The following is an 18,094-nucleotide window of genomic DNA, read 5'->3' on the forward strand; positions in this document are numbered from 1 at the left end:
AGACTCTTGCTCTGGCAGGGAAGTAACCTGCCAAGCATTTCATGTCTCATGCTCCTTGGTCTACACTATGTGGAGGGTGACAGTCTGGCTAGGACTCTTTTAGTCATGACCTGACCGGGGTTTGCCTGCCTGAAAATCATTCATCTTTTGGGGCTTCTGTGAGTCAATTGTGAGCATTCAGCATACTCATCTGTTTGCAAAGGATTCCATCCAAATGCTTGCCAGCAACAGTAATGAAAGTTACTGCACAGATGGCAACAACACACACACGTCTTAGGGAGCACTTTGAGAGAATACCGTTCATATACTCCAGAAAGCCCTGTTATGCTATGTAGCTGGCTATCACGTGATATACAACACCACTAACTACTGAGAAACAACAAATGCAAACTTTCAAAAGAGCACTTTAATCAGAACAATTCATCCATTCAGCCCACCGCAGATGTGCCATGTACTAGGCTATCCCTGGGCTCACAATGACACCTTCCACAATGATACACTATGGAATAAAATCAAAGAGAAAGCACTCGACACAATTACAGACAGAGGATGGATAAATCATGCAGATAGTTATCACAGAACCCAACTGCATCTCACCACCGCTGGGCAATCAGCTGGCCTAGTGGGCTGCAAACTGCATAAGTAATTGATAAAGACATCAATCTGACACCTTAAACACCACAACGATACACTCATAGCTCAATCAAAAAGACAAATCTACCCCACTGAGAAAAAAAACACAAAACAACACCCCAGACACATTATCGGAAGCTGAATCAGGCTCTGCCATGCAACGGCAAAGATAAATAACTGTGAAAAGTCACTAAACTGTCATTAGCACAAGGAAGGCCATACCAACAGCAGAATATGTGCTATGTAAAAACGAATGCCTGGCTTGGCAGTTCGGGCTGGACTGTTCCCATTGGGCGCAGGGTCAAGACTGATTTGCATATGGCTGGGTTCAAACTGGAATGGCATGGTGAGCAACAAAACGATGGAATTAGGCCCAGATCTCTGTACTGGGGTGAATGTATGACATTATTGTGCATTCTGTCCATCAACAGTTGTTTTTGCATGCAAAAACGAATAGCATAGCGTAATATGATGTAACATAACATGAGGTCCAGTTGGGGGTGGTGTGAATAGAAACACATGAAGCTATAATCTGATCATTTAAATTGATAACAGGTATTGGAACAATTTAATCCATTCATTCAATTTTCAGAGTACGTTTCAAATTTGATAGGATAGATTAAGCAAAACAAAAATAAATATGAATTCATTTAACTGACGGGTTTAGAGGTATATTCTACAAACGAATTTGCAAAAAAGAAGGTAGAACTATTTGCACACAATTACATATCATGTTAGGATTGAAGCATTTCAGGTACAGAGCATTATTTGGGTAAAATGCTCTAGAGTCGGCAATGTATCCCCTGTCGAGCACATAGTTTCCATTTCAAAGAAAAGATGAGGGCAGAGAATTCAAATAAATTTATATTATGCTGTTGAGAAAGTTCCATCCAAGAAACAAGAGATATCTCTATACTGAGAAGAAGAGATACAATCCTCCAAATGTTCAGCAGATAAGTTAGCAATTATGGTGTTCCATGAAAACGGAAGTAATAAAAAAAACTTTAAAAAACTTGGTACAACATGCATGTGATTAAGGAAAAATGCTGCTGGTATGATGTCATACAAATGGATATTGGGGGGGAACAGGGATTCTAGAAATGGGTACTAGACATGTTGGCGAACTGTGAAAATTCTTTATGGCCTGAAGTTGCCAAAAGTAGCATGTGATATTAAAAATTGTAAAGTTGCCTTTATGGAATTTATTTTACTCAAAGCTCAAGATTGTCTCCTATTCCCAACAATTGGGTACCCAGCAGAATAGTGTTAGGACTAGAAAATGCTTTCCAATGCTGTGATCCAAAGCCACACATTGGTCGCCAACTTCTATGATTCAATATGTGGCATGTGACCACACTCCTTATACAAGAGAAAGGACACAGGATAGAGAATACCTGTGCCTCTCCTGCAATTTCTGGGGGACAACTGGGATCAAGGGTGCTTAGAAGGCGGCACAAAGGAATTCCCCTAACCAGTCAATTGTTAAATTATTCCAGAGATCAATTACCACTGCAAATGTCTAAGGGACAAATTTACAATACAATCATGCAAAGCAGAGCCGCAAGTAAAGGTGCTATTCTCCATTGTGTGAACGGGAGAGAGTAGAGCAGCACCATATCTACTGAGCTGTGGTGCTGTTCTGCGCTCTCCCTGCATAGGTGCACTTTTGGCTGTCATGCTCCCACACAGACACCTTTGTGCCATAGAATACGGTTGCCAGTGTTGCGGTAAGTATAGTTTTTGTACAGGAAGGATTTCCTTCCTGTGCAAAAACTATACTTTAAGGCACATTTATATGTCTGCTATAGAATGGAGAGAGGAGGGAAAAACAAGAGGATTTAAAACATTTCTCCTTGTTATGCATGCCTCAGAGAGGCACAGGATTTTGGGCAAATCCCGGTCTACAATACTTTTGTACGGGTGAGTGCATTGAAACGCCCATGCACCACTCATGGAATGCCACCTTGATGCAAAGTAAACGAGTACTGTGCTGCGGTGGGTTACTTTAGGTTGCAACCAACATAAATCTCAATTTGAGTTGGATTGTAAATCCCACCTGTAGACACTGCGTCGACTTTGTGTTAAGAAAGTAACACAAACCAGACACAAACTCTTGGTAAATCTGTGGCTAAGATGAAGATCTTGCTTTTGACTGTGAGGTGGGTCTTGGTAGAAGTTGACAAGAGATGACCACAGTCCCTGAATATGTTTCTAAGGAATGCCTGGCTGAATTCCGAGGTAAAGCACTTCGACACTGAGAGATACCATAAGGTAAATCTCCTGGGAGATAGTCCATCTTCAGATCATTATCACCAGTAGCACAGGAGGAGGGAAAGTGTGCTGCCTATTCCCTAATGTTATAGACATCTGGCATGTTGTCGGTCAGCGTCATGTCTACCTTTGTTCTAATTACTGTCTTAAGAAAGGCTGAAGGCCTACGCAAACTGCCTTCAACTTTGACTTGTTGAGGGAGTGTGAATTTGGCCATGGTAGTGATCCTCCCAACTGAACTCTGAGGAGCACATTGTCGCTGAGACTTGTGAATACACGAGACACTAGGCACAGCCTTTAGGAAGGTTGGGTGAGTGTGCCTTACTCCTGAGAGTCGGGTCTTGGATAGGTGTGGCTAAGAGCTGATCTCAGACGTTTTCCAGGTCGAATTGATAAGGTGAAAATGAAGTCTAGAGTTGGGAGTTCTTCTATCAATGAGGTCTGAAGCCGCACAAGCCTCTGAAATCAGCAGGCTATCATTGTGGTGCATTGCAGGGGGAGGACAACTGCCTCTTCCATGGATTATATCTATTCCTGGTCAGGAATGTGTCTTGTCAAGTTTGTGTCCAGTAGGCATTTGGAAATTAAATAATCTTGGATGAATCAAGAAAGGCCAAAGGATCCAAATTAAAAAAGTCCGAAATGCCTGGCACATTTTGAGATTAGATCCTGATATGATACTCCTAAGTGGCAATATCCTTCTGAGCATAGTAATACACTTTTTTAAGCTAAAGAAAGGCCGACCCTGGAGCCAGCAGTTTGGTAAGCACTGCTAAAGCTGCATTCACAACAAGGTGGAGTGATTTGAATTGAAATAGCTGGAATCCTATGACAAAGTGGAAAATCTGGCTGTGATCTTTGCAGGCGTCTATGGTAAAGCACACACTGTCCGGGCCCACTATTGATTAAACTGCTGGAAGTCCTGAATCAACTTCTTGAAAATCTGAAGTATTACTAGTTTAGATGGTAAAGATCCATGATCATTATAAATATTCTAGAATAGCAATAACAGGTTGCTTGCATGAACTTTTATCACCTTAGTTTTAAATGGAAAGGAGCAAAGACTCCCTTGGTGAGTTGAATGTAATGAGAGTGGAAGTCGCCGCTCTGTCCGGAACGTGTGACCAGTTTACTGATTCCTGCTAGGAGGAGACATTGATCCGCCATTACATTTTCAGGAGATGCCTATGAAGTGCTAGCAAATCTTGCAATAGTAGCCACGGGAGTTGAACAACTGAGAGATCTAAGATGTCCCTCATGACCAGAAACTGATAGTGGTGGTGATGAGTAAACCAGACCCTCCACCATAGTGCACATCCAGAAGTGGGGGAATTGATGTTGTTCGAACCACAGGGAAGTCACTGGGACTTCCTAGCCTTGCTCATGGCTAGAGTAGAAGGCTTAGATTCCTTTCTAAAGCACATCTCCTGTCACTGAGCAGAAAGCCCACAAGAGACAATGCTGATTGGCCACATGGAATGAATGTCATTTCTAGTTTTGATGGACTTAACTGAGTGGAAGGGAGTCTGCAGTCAAGCTGGAACCAGTGCCATCTGGATGGAAATAAATGACTGAACATAACAGTCTCTGCCTTGTCGTGCTTTAGCAACTGGATTGCCGACCAAACAAGTAGAAGAAGCCCTGAGGAATCAAAAGCTTAGCACTATAGGTTACAAGGACACTTATACATGTTTGTTGATAATCAAAACCCTGTCTTCGCATGTCTACTAGGAAGAAACATGCAGCCCTCTGATGGTCCATTTATGTTGGGTGTTTCTTCCCCGCTGTCACTTCGCTTTAGGTAACTGACCCGCCATCTGTATACCTTAAGACTCCTATGTGGCTTGTTGCCTTGAATCAGCAGACATCTTATTTGATTATTCTCCTGGGTCGATTTTCAGTGCATATGGACAATTGATCCTGAAGATGGTCTTGCAAATTTGCACTTCATGAGACTGAAACATTGACGATTATCTCACATCAACCTATTAATCAAAACAGGGAAACTCTTTTCCCTGAAATCAATGGGATTTAAAAGAACAATGTTTCTATTTATGGTTGAGTGGATGATAGGCCAACAAAGGAAATGGTATACTGATGAATTTACTATATTAATGTGCATGACTGGAGTTGGTGCGTGCTATCATGCCGACTCTCCATTCTATGAGGCATTGTCCATAAAATGTTTTTTTGGTACTGAAAAAATCTGTGGTATTGAAAAAACTATGAATGTGAATTCAATGTCCTTGCATTTTTACGCACCTGACACATAGTAAACATTTAGGGGCAGATTTACAAGGAACTGACGCATCTGCATAGATGCGTCAGTTTCCTTGCGCCAGCACCGAATGTCCTTGCACCACTATAGATGCACTGTATTTACAATACAGTGCTCCATGGCGCAAGGATTAACAGATGCGTCAGAAACAAATGCGTCAGTTTCCTTGCGCCAGCACCGAATGTCCTTGCACCACTATAGATGCACTGTATTTACAATACAGTGCTCCATGGCGCAAGGATTAACAGATGCGTCAAAAATTCTGACACATCTGTTGGCGCAAAAGTGACGCATTGCTGGAGTTGCTCATGAAAGTGACGCAACTCCAGCAATAGAAGGGTGAATCCCATTCAAAAAGCCCTGTGTCATTCCTTACGCCTGGTCTGAGCAGGCGTAGGGATTTTGACGCAGTGAAGGCGTAGAGCAACGCAGTCAAATCTTGTAGATTTCCCTGCGTCAGTTCTACATGGCTTTTTGCATGGTAACGCCCACCCTGCATACATTATACCCAAAGCAGATATAATGTGATGCAGGGCTTTAAAACATGATGCATCTCCCAGATGCGCCACGTTGTAAAAGTGACGCAACGGCGGCGCAAAAGTCACGCAAGAGGCTTCTAAATCTGCCCCTCATTCATTAAGCATTGATTGTTCTAACTGTAATGCTGCATTTACTAAAATGTTTGGGCAGAATTTATCAAAACCCACCCACAACTCTTTACAAGTATTTAAGTAAATGTTTCCTTTAGGAGTTCCTATACAAATTTCACATAGTCTTACCCAATGTCCTGAGGGTGTACTGAGTCGCCCACTTGTGTATTTAAAGAGCTGGAAGAAGGCCTTCATTCAGCAGATCTTGCTTGGAATGCAAACCATCAAGAACTAGTAACTTATATCTCGTCAACAACAGCAACTCCGTGTAATTCCTGCCTGGAATGTAAGTCACAGCTCAAATCTTCTCACTAACTATATAAGGGGAGAAAAACTGGCTCAAATATCAGAGGATCTGGTTGTTGCTGGCAGCGGGGGTAGCCAAGCGAAACATAGCGAGAGCATGGGGCAATGCGGATCCACCCAGAATGACCAACTGGAAAACCGATCTAGATTGGTGCCAATGGGCGGAAAAGGTGGTCTATCAAAGCTGGGGCTGTCCTAGGAAGTGGGGGGAAGTGGGATGAGCTTGGCAAACCTAATGGGAATGCATATTGATAGAGGAGGTTTGTGCTGACCAGACTAAGGTTTGGAGTAGCACATCACTTAGTGGCCCTGCCGAATTTGAAGAGACACCCGCTAGGGCCATGTATGGGTGATGGTGTATCTAAACAGAGCACTCTGCACTTTTTACTTTTTTGTAAACTGTATATGAATTTCCGTACTGCCTATCTGAAACCTATGTTTGTTAAATATGGCGTACGTACAGTTAACCAGGCAATGAGTTTAATTTTTAACCTGCAATCTATCGATATCTGTTTTTATACTGCGACGTTTTTAACCCAGTGTATCAATGTCAGGAAAAGTATGTGTTTTTAAGAACCATGTCTGTAAGGTTCTTTTGTTCTTTGCCCTGAAATCTGTTGTATTTTATGTTATGTATGATTCTTTTTGTTGTGCTTTTATGGTCATTTTATATGTACCGAATAAAGCTTCATGAATTGAATTGAATTGAATTGAATTGATAGAGGAGGTTTGGGAGTTAGAGGGGTCAAGACTTTGAATGTGGGAGGGATTCGATCTGTTCTAATGGATGGGCCATAAAGGCGCCCCTACAGGTCTGATTGAGGTTATATGAAATATTGTCATTTTTCACATGCCATGTACGTACTGAGATATTCGTCATGTCCTTGTGTAAATTCTTCTGTGATGAGCATGATTGCACTAAAAACAAAATGAAAATAAAAATGAATTCTTCTCACCACCTAGAGTACAATGAGCTACCATTCATCTGGATAAAAACTTTTCTGACTGGCCCTCTAGCTACCGGGCTTTTCACGTTGTATTTCACTAGTATAGTGGGCGCGCGCCATGGGACCCAGCGCCGGGCTCCCATCAGTGCTCATTGTCTGTTAACCACCCGCCTCTCAGCACTCCAGTGCACTCGTGGCCTCTAACTCAGAAGAAAAACACTTATTAGAAGGAAAAAAACACTAGACGATAGCTGTGCGGTCTCCCACTGCTCGATCTATCACTTGCTACCAGTAGCTCCCAGGTTGCCTCTGAGAAGCCCGCACATAATTGGCTGTCCGCTAGATTGAGCATAGACAGCTACCTACCTGCAAGGCAGCACTTTACAACACTGTGCGGTTTCTGAGAGGGCCTTGGAGGCAGACAGTGCATGACGATGGAGTCTAGTCTCTTCTGAAGAATTCTGTCTTCTTGTCACCTTTTTTTCTCTCTCTTCCTCACTTTTCCTTCTTTTCCCTTGCTTTGCTGTCTCACTTCTTTTTTTTCTATAATGTTTTCGCACCTTTTTCCTGCTTTCTCTCCTACCTATATTTCTTCCTCTACTTCTTTCTTTCTCTACTTTAATTTCTTCGGTCTCCTTATCTTGTTTTCTTTTCTTCTGCTTTTCTTTCTTTCCGTATTTGTTCTCTCACTGCTTATACCTACTTTTTCAGTAGCTTCACCTTTCTTCGCTAATTTTCTTTTCCCATCTGTTTTTATCTCCTGCTTACTTACTTTTATCTCTTCCTTACCTTTATTTCTGTTTTGTCTTTCCGTTTCCCAGTGTAATCCTTTCCTTTTCTCCTTCCTTCTCTCAGTATAAATTTTCTTTAATTAATTCTGTTTCTTACCTTTTTGTCTTTCCCCTTCTCAATTTCCTTTTCCTTTCTCCTCTGTTTGCTCTTTTTCCTTTGTCTTTCAAATTACCTGTATTTCTTTCACTACTTCTTTCTTTGTCTGCGTCATCTCTATTTCTTTCTTTCTCTTTTTCAATTTTACTCCCCCTCTGCCTTTCTTTCTCGTTTTCCCTCTTCGTTATTTTATTTAGTGTCCTTTTTTTCTTTCTTTTCATCTTTCTTACTCCACTTCTCTCATTTTACCATTTCTCTCCTTCTTTGTTTATTTTGATGGAATTTATTTACCTTTTTTTGTCACCTTTTTACTTTAGTTGTTTTCCACCCTTTCTTTTTCATTTTTTTTCTGTTGTCCTCTTCTTTCTTTCTGTCCCTACTAATTTTTTTTTTCTGCGTATCACTCTCCTTATTGTCATTTAATCATTCATATCAGTATTTTCCTCTTTCTTTTTCTCCTTAATTTCTTCCTTCATCTCCTTTCTTTTGTCCATTATCTGTTTAGATTTCTTTTTTCCTCTTTCTTTCTCCAGGCTGAACAATAATTCTTTCATGATAAATGCAATATTTTATCAGATTCAGTAGAACTCGTCCTTTTTAGGTCTCGGCTAGCGTAAGGCTGCACACATGCGCAGTCTCGCTGGCGAGATTTAATGATTTAGAGGGAGCTTCAGTATCAGGTTTTAAGCCCCGCCCATCTTTCCCATCGGCCCGTGTCACCGTTTATGCTAAATGGTGGCCAGCCATTGGGAAAGAGATGTTGATGACGTACACTTTTCTCTTTTACAGACTGCCCACTTGGACGGGCTCGCCCCAAATTACGTTAGTCGCGAAAGCTTTTTTATCTTTATGGGGCCATGTGTTTGAAACACATGGCCCCATAAAGGCAAGCTCCGCGGCGTGTTTATGTTTCCATCTGGCTTACAGTTTAAAGTGAAAGCGAGATGCAAGAATAAACCGTGGCTGCCTGGCTAACGCTTGTTTAACATCTGAAATGGCGGCTCTTTTTTTCCTTACCCGTTGCCTCCTGTTTTGACTTACACAACTGACAAGCCCCTCCACATTCTCGTAAACTGTCATGCTGGTACACTTGCTGTTTTTGTCTGGCAGTGGCTTCGCCGTGTTTCTGCGTAGCAGAAAACACCCCGGGTGGTGGCATAAATAATGATGTTTCTCTCTAAGAAAACGGAAAAGGGGCGTGGTTAGCGAGGTACGAGGGATGCCAATGCTCAGGTCAGGTAATTGAAAGTGCGCGCAGAGAACAGAATACTGACTTCACTTCACTCTTATTCTATGTGAAGTCTAAATGTGCTGCGATGTGCCGCAGGTCACACAGAGCGTCGGAAGCCTCGCGATGGAGCATTACGGTGATCCCGACCCTGGGTTGTCAGAGGGGGATCGTGCAGGGGTCACCCTAGTCTCCAGGAACCTGAAAAGAGTGAAGAGCGAGTGAGATTGAAAAAAAAAGGTGTATCAGTTTCAGGAGCGCACTCTTCACCACTGCAAGAATTGTGATATACCAGCACGACCAGAACTTTTAAGCAACCCCCCACCCCCGCAACACTGAACTCGGCAAGATAGCTTAGTGAGTTCAGCTCTAGGTGCGGGCGCCTGTGCCAGGCCATCAGTCACAACTTGAAATCCGGGCACAAGCACTAGATCAGCCTTGCCTGGTTCACGATGAGCTTAAACTGAGCACCATCGGGTAGGTGCCTACTTATAGCGATTCGAAACGGTCGGCCTGTAGGAGCAAGCGCTATAAAGCCATTTATTATTATATGTACTAGTAGTATTTCTATTCTGTGCCAGGACAAGTAAATCCCATTTATTTTGCTTCTAGCCAAGTGCGCTAACACTGCTGGGCGCGCAAAGCTAGGCTCGCATTTCACTTGTCTTGACACAGACTCTTTTATTTGTATCCTTCTGTTTGTGTAGGGGTGTACGGTGTAACTTAATTGCTTCTATGTGCTTGATAGAACTACTCCGGGCATGGGGTTGTGATTGTGAAGCTTGACCTGCTGGTGCCTCGAAGTAGTAAAGGAGTTATAGGGTTTGTAATGACCGAACCAGGGCCTGGACCTCGGGTACCAGTTCTGGAAGCCCAACTAGAAGAACAGAGCCGGGCCAGACAGAGCCGAGAAGCACTTTCTAATGTTTGTTAAACGTCAATGGTTACTTTTTAATGATAGTATATGTGAGGATGATGGTTTATGTGATTGTTATATGTTTTTAATGATGTTGCTATTCATGTTTTATGGACATTTGTCCTAATAAACTTATTATCACTCCTACTACCAGAAGAAACTAAATTAAATAGGAAGCACTATACGCGTTCGAGGAACACGCTGCTGAGCTGGGGGATTGGCTCTTCGAAGCACAACAACTCCACTCATTCAGACTTTTCTCTGTCAGATGGCCCACTTAGATGGGCTTGTCTGACTTTCTCCTGTCGCAAAAGGTGTGTTATCTTTATGGGGCCATGTGTTTGAAACACATGGCCCCATAAAGACAAGCTCCGCGGCGTGTTTATTTTTGCATTTGGCCTTCACTTTAAAGTGAAAGCGAGATGCAAGAATAAACTGTTGCTGCCTGGCGAGCGCTTGTTTTTTTAGCGTTCTGTCATTTACATTTACAGTATTTCATCTCACATTAATCTAACCTTACTGTGCCACGTGCAATGTAGAAGTGAGACCGCTGGTTCCATAGACCAGAGATCAAGCTGCCAGTGCCACCTGGGTGATGTTTGGATTGGCACCACCAGACCTGAATTTAGACCCTTGGCCAAACACTGTGGAAGGCTTGGAAAGCATGCCACTGCTTCAACTTTTCACTGGACCTGAAACTCTGTGGTGCAGGTTTTGGCTTTTTCACCAAATGTTTCTTTTCTTCATCCTTTTGTGTTACTCAAATCGGGACTGATGTGTATGAGGCATGCAAGTGATACTCCAAACGAAGCCATTATGAAAGCATGAATCCCTGTCAAACCAGCTTGTGTGAGGGTGTGGAGGGCTAGAGGGAACAGAAATGCAAATCCACCTTTTCATTTACCCCGAAATAACATTTTCTGCTCTAATCCACTAACTTCAGCGTGTTGTAGGTAGCACAAACAGTGGAGGGGCACAGCCCAGACAGCTGTACGTAGATGCATGCCCTATATATTTGTAGGAACTGTTTCGTACAAACCATAGAATTTGTAATGTGGTGACACCTGTAAAGTACAGTATGTATACAGATGTGCGGAGCCTTATTTGCTATTTACTGCCATTGATGAGTGTGGGAGGGACTGTCGCTCATGAGAGGCCCGAAGTCTTGAGTGGGTCATCTTGACGCACCTCCCAAACAATTATAATGCATCTACCTTTATAAGCCCGCCTTTCTCTCATGTTGAGTAGTAATAAAAATTGGTATGTAAGTAGGCTCAGCGCACAGTCTCTTTGCATAAGCGCATGGGGTAAGCGGTGACGATCAAGAGGAGACAGACAGTCGTCATAGGAATGTCCACTCCACTGTGGTAAAACCGTGGGATTTGAGCATTGCTCTGTAGTAATAAATCTATAAATCTGCATGGATTACTACCCTTCCACCAAATAACATGTCATTGGGTTAAACTTTTTTTCAATGGTATGGAGTATGCGTGTGTAAATGGTACAATGGTGCTGGAAAGTGCAGAAAAGAGTGATTTAGAAATGTCCATCATGTATCAACAGTTCAGACAGCACAGCTATGTCCGTCCTTCCTCCATCTCACCTCTTTTGGGTCATAGTAAAACTCCGAAATTGCACATTCACCTCTAGGATATTTCGGTATCAGCAAGAAAAAGCTAGAAACCGGCTTTGATTAGGAAAATGACTTCATGGTGGAAAATAGGAAGTTTTAGGTTATTTTTTAAATGGGAAAAGGTAAGCAGGTTCCTCAATTCAGCAAGTTTATTTCTCCAAAAAGAACCCCTCATCTTTTCTTTTTTTCCTTTTTTGCACTGTGTCGCAACCTTCAGCTGTTTGCTCAGCGAGCAATTTTGTTTTACAAACACAAAGGGGCCGATTCCGATCTTGGTCGGAAGGGCTCCGAATCGGGTTTGGGACAAGCGGGTCGGATTCGGAAGCCGAATTTCTGTCCGGTTCGTACACAGGTCCGGACGACGAAGTACGATGCGAGCAAGCGCAAAATCTCCTTCCGAATCGTTTACGGGTCCGAACCGCTACGTACGTCTCGGCCGTAAGATAACCATGGCACGCAATGGAGGTGAATTCCGACCGAGCCAGAACGATGCGCGATTCGGACAGCCGGATCGAGTCGGAGCTTCCGGCTCGCAATAGCTCCCGGAGCTGGACTTTAGGGGTCCGCATCGGACCCCTGTTACCCGCAGCCTTACAGCTCGGACACAGGGGGAGACCCATGGGTCTCCCCAACACAGGCATGTACGGTGCAGATGGCACTGATGCGTACACACTGTAGGGGCCGCACTTGTCCGGAACATGTCCATTCAGTCAATGGGAGCCCATGTACGCGTTGTACGACCGGCTCCCCATGACTTCAATGGGAGTCCGACAGTACGGCCGCATCGTACTCGCTCGGTCGGACTGCAGGAGTCCGGATCGGTCCGGGACGCCAGTTGTAGCGAGGGTGATTCGACCCTAGAGCCTTGACACCACACGTACCCATGTGGTGCCCGGTGAAGGATTTTTCACGTCTCTAAGTTTTGGACCGTTTAATACTGATGGCACAGAGGTGCTGAACTCTGGCGTCTTCTACAAATATTGTGATTCGAAAATAACGGAATCAATACATCGTCATCTTCTTACTAATAGGTCACCCTGCCGGGTTGGAATTATCACCGGACTAGGGCCCTAACAGATAAAGATCCAGCCATTGAGCCCTGAAGAGTTATAGCATCTGTGATTGTACAGACCTATAACGAAACACGTGTCGGCTGGCTGTTAATTACCATTGGTGTGATGATCTAATAAAAGGAGATATACATCAAAGCTCAAGGAACCAACGTTGGACATTTGTCTCTGTGAATTACATATAGTAGCTCTCTACTTGTTTATACTGAATCTGTGTGCGTGGGACTTTGTTTCTTCGGTCTGAAAACACCCCGGATCCGGCTCGGTCGGAGTGATTTTAGACCCAGATCGGAATCGGCCCCAAAGAAGCCGAATTCCATCTGCATTAGTGCTTAATGAGTAAACAAATGGAAGAACAGGTACACCTATGTGGCAGGCAGGTGGAAACTTATATGTTTCTGTCAGTCATGTGGATTTCCCTTCCATTGCTTTCCCTGAAGAGATAACATAGCAACATAACGTGTGTATTTGTAAAGCGCACGTTCACCCGTAGGCATCTTGGCGCTGAATAACAAATGTTTATTGCTAACCAACTCAATGGTTCTCATTTTATCGACCTCAGATGGATGAAAAGCTGAGTGGAGCCGTCGGAATTTGAACCTGTGACCGTGAGGTTGACACCGGCCCCTGCAGCGGACCCATTAGTCCACTGAGCCACCAGACCCGGCTACGGATACGACTGGCAGGGTACTTGTATGCTTTGTAATGAAGCAAGGTGAGGCTGAAGGCCATATGTTCTTCGTGCGCATGTACCCATGTGTGTAGCTATTGGCAGATTATGACTTGCAAGAGGCCTCATTTTCATTATCAGACTTTTCCCCAGACCAAGAGAAAGACAGGCGTATAAAGGAGGAAAATGTAACAAGCATTGAAAATGCAACAGGTCTCGCCTTTGGTTAAGTTAAGGCCATTTGCTTTGCTAATTTTATTGTATAGCAAAGCAAATGGCTTTAACTTAAGACGAAATCTATTGCATTTTTAATGCTTGTTTAGTATTGTTTATTGCACTGTCACATAATACTTTAAACTATAGAAGTGGACTAGGCACCTCCATACATGAAATACGCCAGTGAGAAATTCCATTAGTCACTAGTCCATGTAATGAGAATCATTCCACGTTCCTTGATTAGGGTGACATTCCTGTTTAAAGCAATGCAGACACTTTCCAAATTGAATGAGATCAGTACCCGATGATTCCTCCTTTACCGAGTACCTGCTTCATTACTATCAACTCATGGTCCTGGGGTTTGTTACTGTATAATAAATCTATATCCAAGGTCACTAATATGGAAAATGTATACTTATAATTTTAAACCAGTATTTTTTCCTATTCACAGAACATATTTATTAACAAAGCAGAAGCCCGCAATGGGCACTGCGTGAGCACCAGACTTGTGAACCTCTATGCCACCCACCTGAATAAATGTTGATGCCAATTAATTTCCACGCCCAGTGACTGTCTGCAATTGATATATTGATAATATTTTTTAGGTTATGGAACGGTCTCATAGCAAATTAATTTTAAGTGTAGCTCTACTCATGTTGCTTTGGTCTAAAATTTCCATTGAGTCTGGTCAGCTGACCATTAATTTTAGGATTTGAGTATTAGTCATCATGGTAGGACCCTTTACACACAACTGTATCTGAAACCAGTGCTTGATTTGAGCCGGTGGTTTCCGGTGCTCAGCACCGGCACTTAAACATCCACACCAGCGCTTTTCATGAGCACCAGTTAAGGACACATTCATTTACAGGGAGATTACGCGATTTGCCCAGAATCACAGGATGTTGAGCCAACGCCAAGACTCAAACCTGGTCGAAGTCAGCAGTTCTGCCCATTACGCCACACCCTCTCCCCACTTTCATTGTTAGTAGATGGTTCTGTTTTAGGCGGTAGCTTACAGGTGAAATGGGCTGGTGCAAGCTGCCTCATGAATAGAGCACTGGCACTTATTTTTTTTTTCAAATCAAACACTGTCTGAAACGGACATGACACAATCTCTTATGCCTGTTGCCATCACCTCAGTGGTTTGTAGGAGAACGTATATTTTAGACAGTTTTTGCAGGGTAGGTGGAATTGTATGGAGTCTTCCAGATAATTAGATGTTTCAGTGCAAAGTATCCCAGATAGAAGGCCCTCAAGGCGCCTACTCAGTCTATGAAAAGGGCAGGGTTCTTTGACCGACAATATTTAAGTCAAAGTGAAAGAAAAATGTGCTGAAAGACTGGTTTGAAAGCATGAGTACCCCATTGAAAACATGCTTTTGAAGAAGTTGCATCTGGTAAAGAATGAGATGGTCCCATGAAACCCCTCTGCTTGCTTTTCAAAAGCCCAGTAATGTAAGTGACCGGTCTGTACATCCGTCCCTCCAGTCATGGCCACAATAAGTGTTGCAAATGTGCTGCTTGCCTCCTGCTCAAAACACTAAAGTGTGCAAAGATGGACATTTTGAGTGACATCTTAAGCATCAAATGAATCATGTCCCTGAAGTCTAATTTACTGCCTTTCCTGCTCATATAATACAGTATTGGTTGCTAAAACAACACAAGCTATAAGAAGGCGTGCCCCCCACAAAACACGTAGTCTTGACTATGGCCTTGCCCCATTGCACTCCTTTACCACCCCTTACCTTGCCCTTGCTTTAATTGCATGCCAACTCCCATGCTACTTACCAGTCCTGCTGGACCATGGTCTGGTCTGTACTATTGGTGGTGCAGGTGGTGGCTCGCTGCGCATCCGGTGGTGCACAGGGATCCTTGGGCTGCTAACGTACTCCTCGTACTCCAGCGGCTCCATCTCTACGGTGCGCATTGTCTGCTCCCGTAGTCGCTCCTCCCGTCTCCGCTTGACCCGCCTGCGGACAAAGCTGCACAGGCAGCAAAGTAGCACAATGAGGCCCCAGATAAGCCAGAAGGCAGCAAAGCAGGTGAGGAAGGTGTAGGTACCCTGGGACATCCCCATGGTGAGAGCCCCTAGTCTGGACTGATCTCCAGAGGCACACACGATTGAGTATAAATAATTCCAACCAAATGAGGATTACTAAATTAAGCTCCAGACCCTGGCAGGCAGTGGGGGGATCTATGGAGTGTGGTGAGAAGAAAGAAAGACGCTCCCTGGGAGGCCTGAGGTCCACTGAGGGTTTTTAAAGGAACTTGAAGACCTTGGAAATGATCAAAAGATGGGGCTAGAAGTAAGGGGGAGGGGATTCCTGTCTGCAGGTCTCTCCTCCCCCTTCCTACTCTCGGGCACTGACCACAACGCAACTGGCTAGGAGGGACTTAAGTCTACAAAGCCGCCCAGCGTTCTCGGTTGGAGAACTTCCATCTGCCCCTTTACCTCACTCTCCTTCCTTTAATACCTCCTACTTCTCTCCTGTGTCTCTCTGCACCCGTCTCTCCCTCTTCAACACTACTTTTTGTTCCTTTTACTTTTGTGCTCTTTTTTACTTTATCAACTTTCTCTCATTATTCAAGCTTATTTCTTCGCAATCCCACCTTTCCCCATTCTGCTGTCTTTTCTTTGCTCTCTCAAACCTTTTGACCCTGTGTTCTCCTTCGTGCCTTCCTTAACTCCCTTCTCCTTGCTGCTTCACTCCCTGCTGCTCCCTCTGTTCTTTTCTCTCACCCCCTTTATTTTGACCCTTCTTCCACTTCCTAGTCTACCGTCCCCCTTTCTTGTGTTTATGTCTCTGCTAGATGATCCTTTTCGCCCTGCTCTGGATCCAGGGTGCAGTTCAGAGAGCAGTTCAATTAGCCCAGATGTGGAGCAGACAGACCAGCAGTATCTAATGTAGCCCACGTATGGTGTTGGGGCTTATGTATGCTTGAGGTGACCCAAGTATGGCTCAGGTAGCCCGTGTGTGGCTCAGACTCTCGGGTCGCCAATGTATGATGCGGTTCAGGAAACATGGCTTCTGCTGGTACTGCCTAAATTGATCGCCGATGCCCCGGGCATGGCTCAATCAGCTCGTTTGCAGCTCTGGAAGCCCGTGTTTGGTGAGGTAAGGTAGGACACGTGTTTCTCAAATGGCCCAGGTGTGCCTGGCTCAGTTTTTGTCCCGGCGTGCTTCTGGTAGCCTAGACTCAGGTAAGCAAGTCTAGGTGTGGTTAAGACGACCCAATTGTGGTCCTAGAAGGCTCAGGTTTGTCGGGAGTTTCACTGGAAGCTTTGCCGGGTGGATGTTTCAGCCTACTCTAAGTCAGGGTTGTCACATATACTCAGGAGCTCGACAGCCCTTGGAGGGCGGTCCAGGTGTCGGATTGAAGGTAGCGTGGTGGCAGATGGCAAGAATAGTTGGCTGGCAGAATATGGCAGGTTTTCGAAGCTTCGTCTGTAGTCTACACCAGATTGTGATGCCGTTGCGAGACTTATCACGGTGGTTGTGCCCAAGTGATCCAGTGTCCATTATCCTGTACTTGCAATGGCTGTCGTTGTACCAGCTGCAGGAGTGCTGCATTGTTACCAGGTCTTATCCATCATCTCACAGTGGCTGAAACGACAAAGCACACAACAAGACCAAATGAGGATTTCATTAAGGCCCAGACACATCTCCTCTCACCACCCCACAGAGCCATGCATACTTTCAGTACATGTACACTACTACTATCATAGGTCATGAGTTCTACCTGGATAGTTCAGGTTTGCTCTTCTCTGGGGTCAGAGACAACACCTGCCCCAAAGAGACCTCAGTTTTGTTCAAGTTTTGATATCTTTTTGACCAAATGAGCTGGAATATCTGCCTCCCTATGGGCTGGGCCTGGAGAACCCTAAACCCAGCACTGTTCAGGTCTGTCTTGAACACATGGTGGCAATATTGTGGAAACACACAAACACACTGGGGATGAATGCAAAGCTTGTAGCTTTGCTCAGAAGCCCAAAGGCACAAGGACCCACACATTTCTCAACATCCTATGGCCAGTGAAAACATTTCAAAGCAATCTGGCTTCACAAGTAGAAAGAAACTCCCTTATTCGAAGTATACTGTACGACAAAGCTGTCGGAAGTCCCCTAAGTGGCAGTATTTGGTACAAATCCATTCATGACACGAGCCAAAGAACTCTGAAGCGCTAGCGGTCTCCAGCTTCTGGCCATTGCATGTCAGCTTATGTCTGTGATACGGCACCGGGGAAGCAGCTTAAAGAACTTTAGCACCATGTATGGTGCACTTACCAGTGAACCCACGCGCTCTCTGTTATGGTGCAGTGCGTCAACCCTTGGCACGTTCTAAGTGGAATATTCTCTTTCAGAAAGGCTTGTGAACCTTTTGGGCAAAT

The 18,094-nt window shown here is 44.2% G+C and overlaps 1 protein-coding gene across 1 annotated transcript in view; it reads right to left on the bottom strand.

Moving 5' to 3' along the window:
* Positions 1 to 16,230: 16,230 nt before the first annotated feature.
* GRK6 (G protein-coupled receptor kinase 6) overlaps positions 16,231 to 18,094 on the bottom strand; it is a 627,649-nt gene continuing 625,785 nt past the window's right edge. The window contains exon 16 of the mRNA XM_086931798.1: positions 16,231 to 17,310. Within this exon, the coding sequence (XP_086787924.1) occupies positions 17,302 to 17,310 (9 nt within the window). The 3' untranslated portion in view covers positions 16,231 to 17,301. The remainder of the gene's footprint in view (positions 17,311 to 18,094) is intronic.

Source organism: Lissotriton vulgaris, chromosome 7 (assembly GCF_964263255.1).
Source record: "Lissotriton vulgaris chromosome 7, aLisVul1.2, whole genome shotgun sequence".
Lineage (NCBI taxonomy): Eukaryota > Metazoa > Chordata > Amphibia > Caudata > Salamandridae > Lissotriton > Lissotriton vulgaris.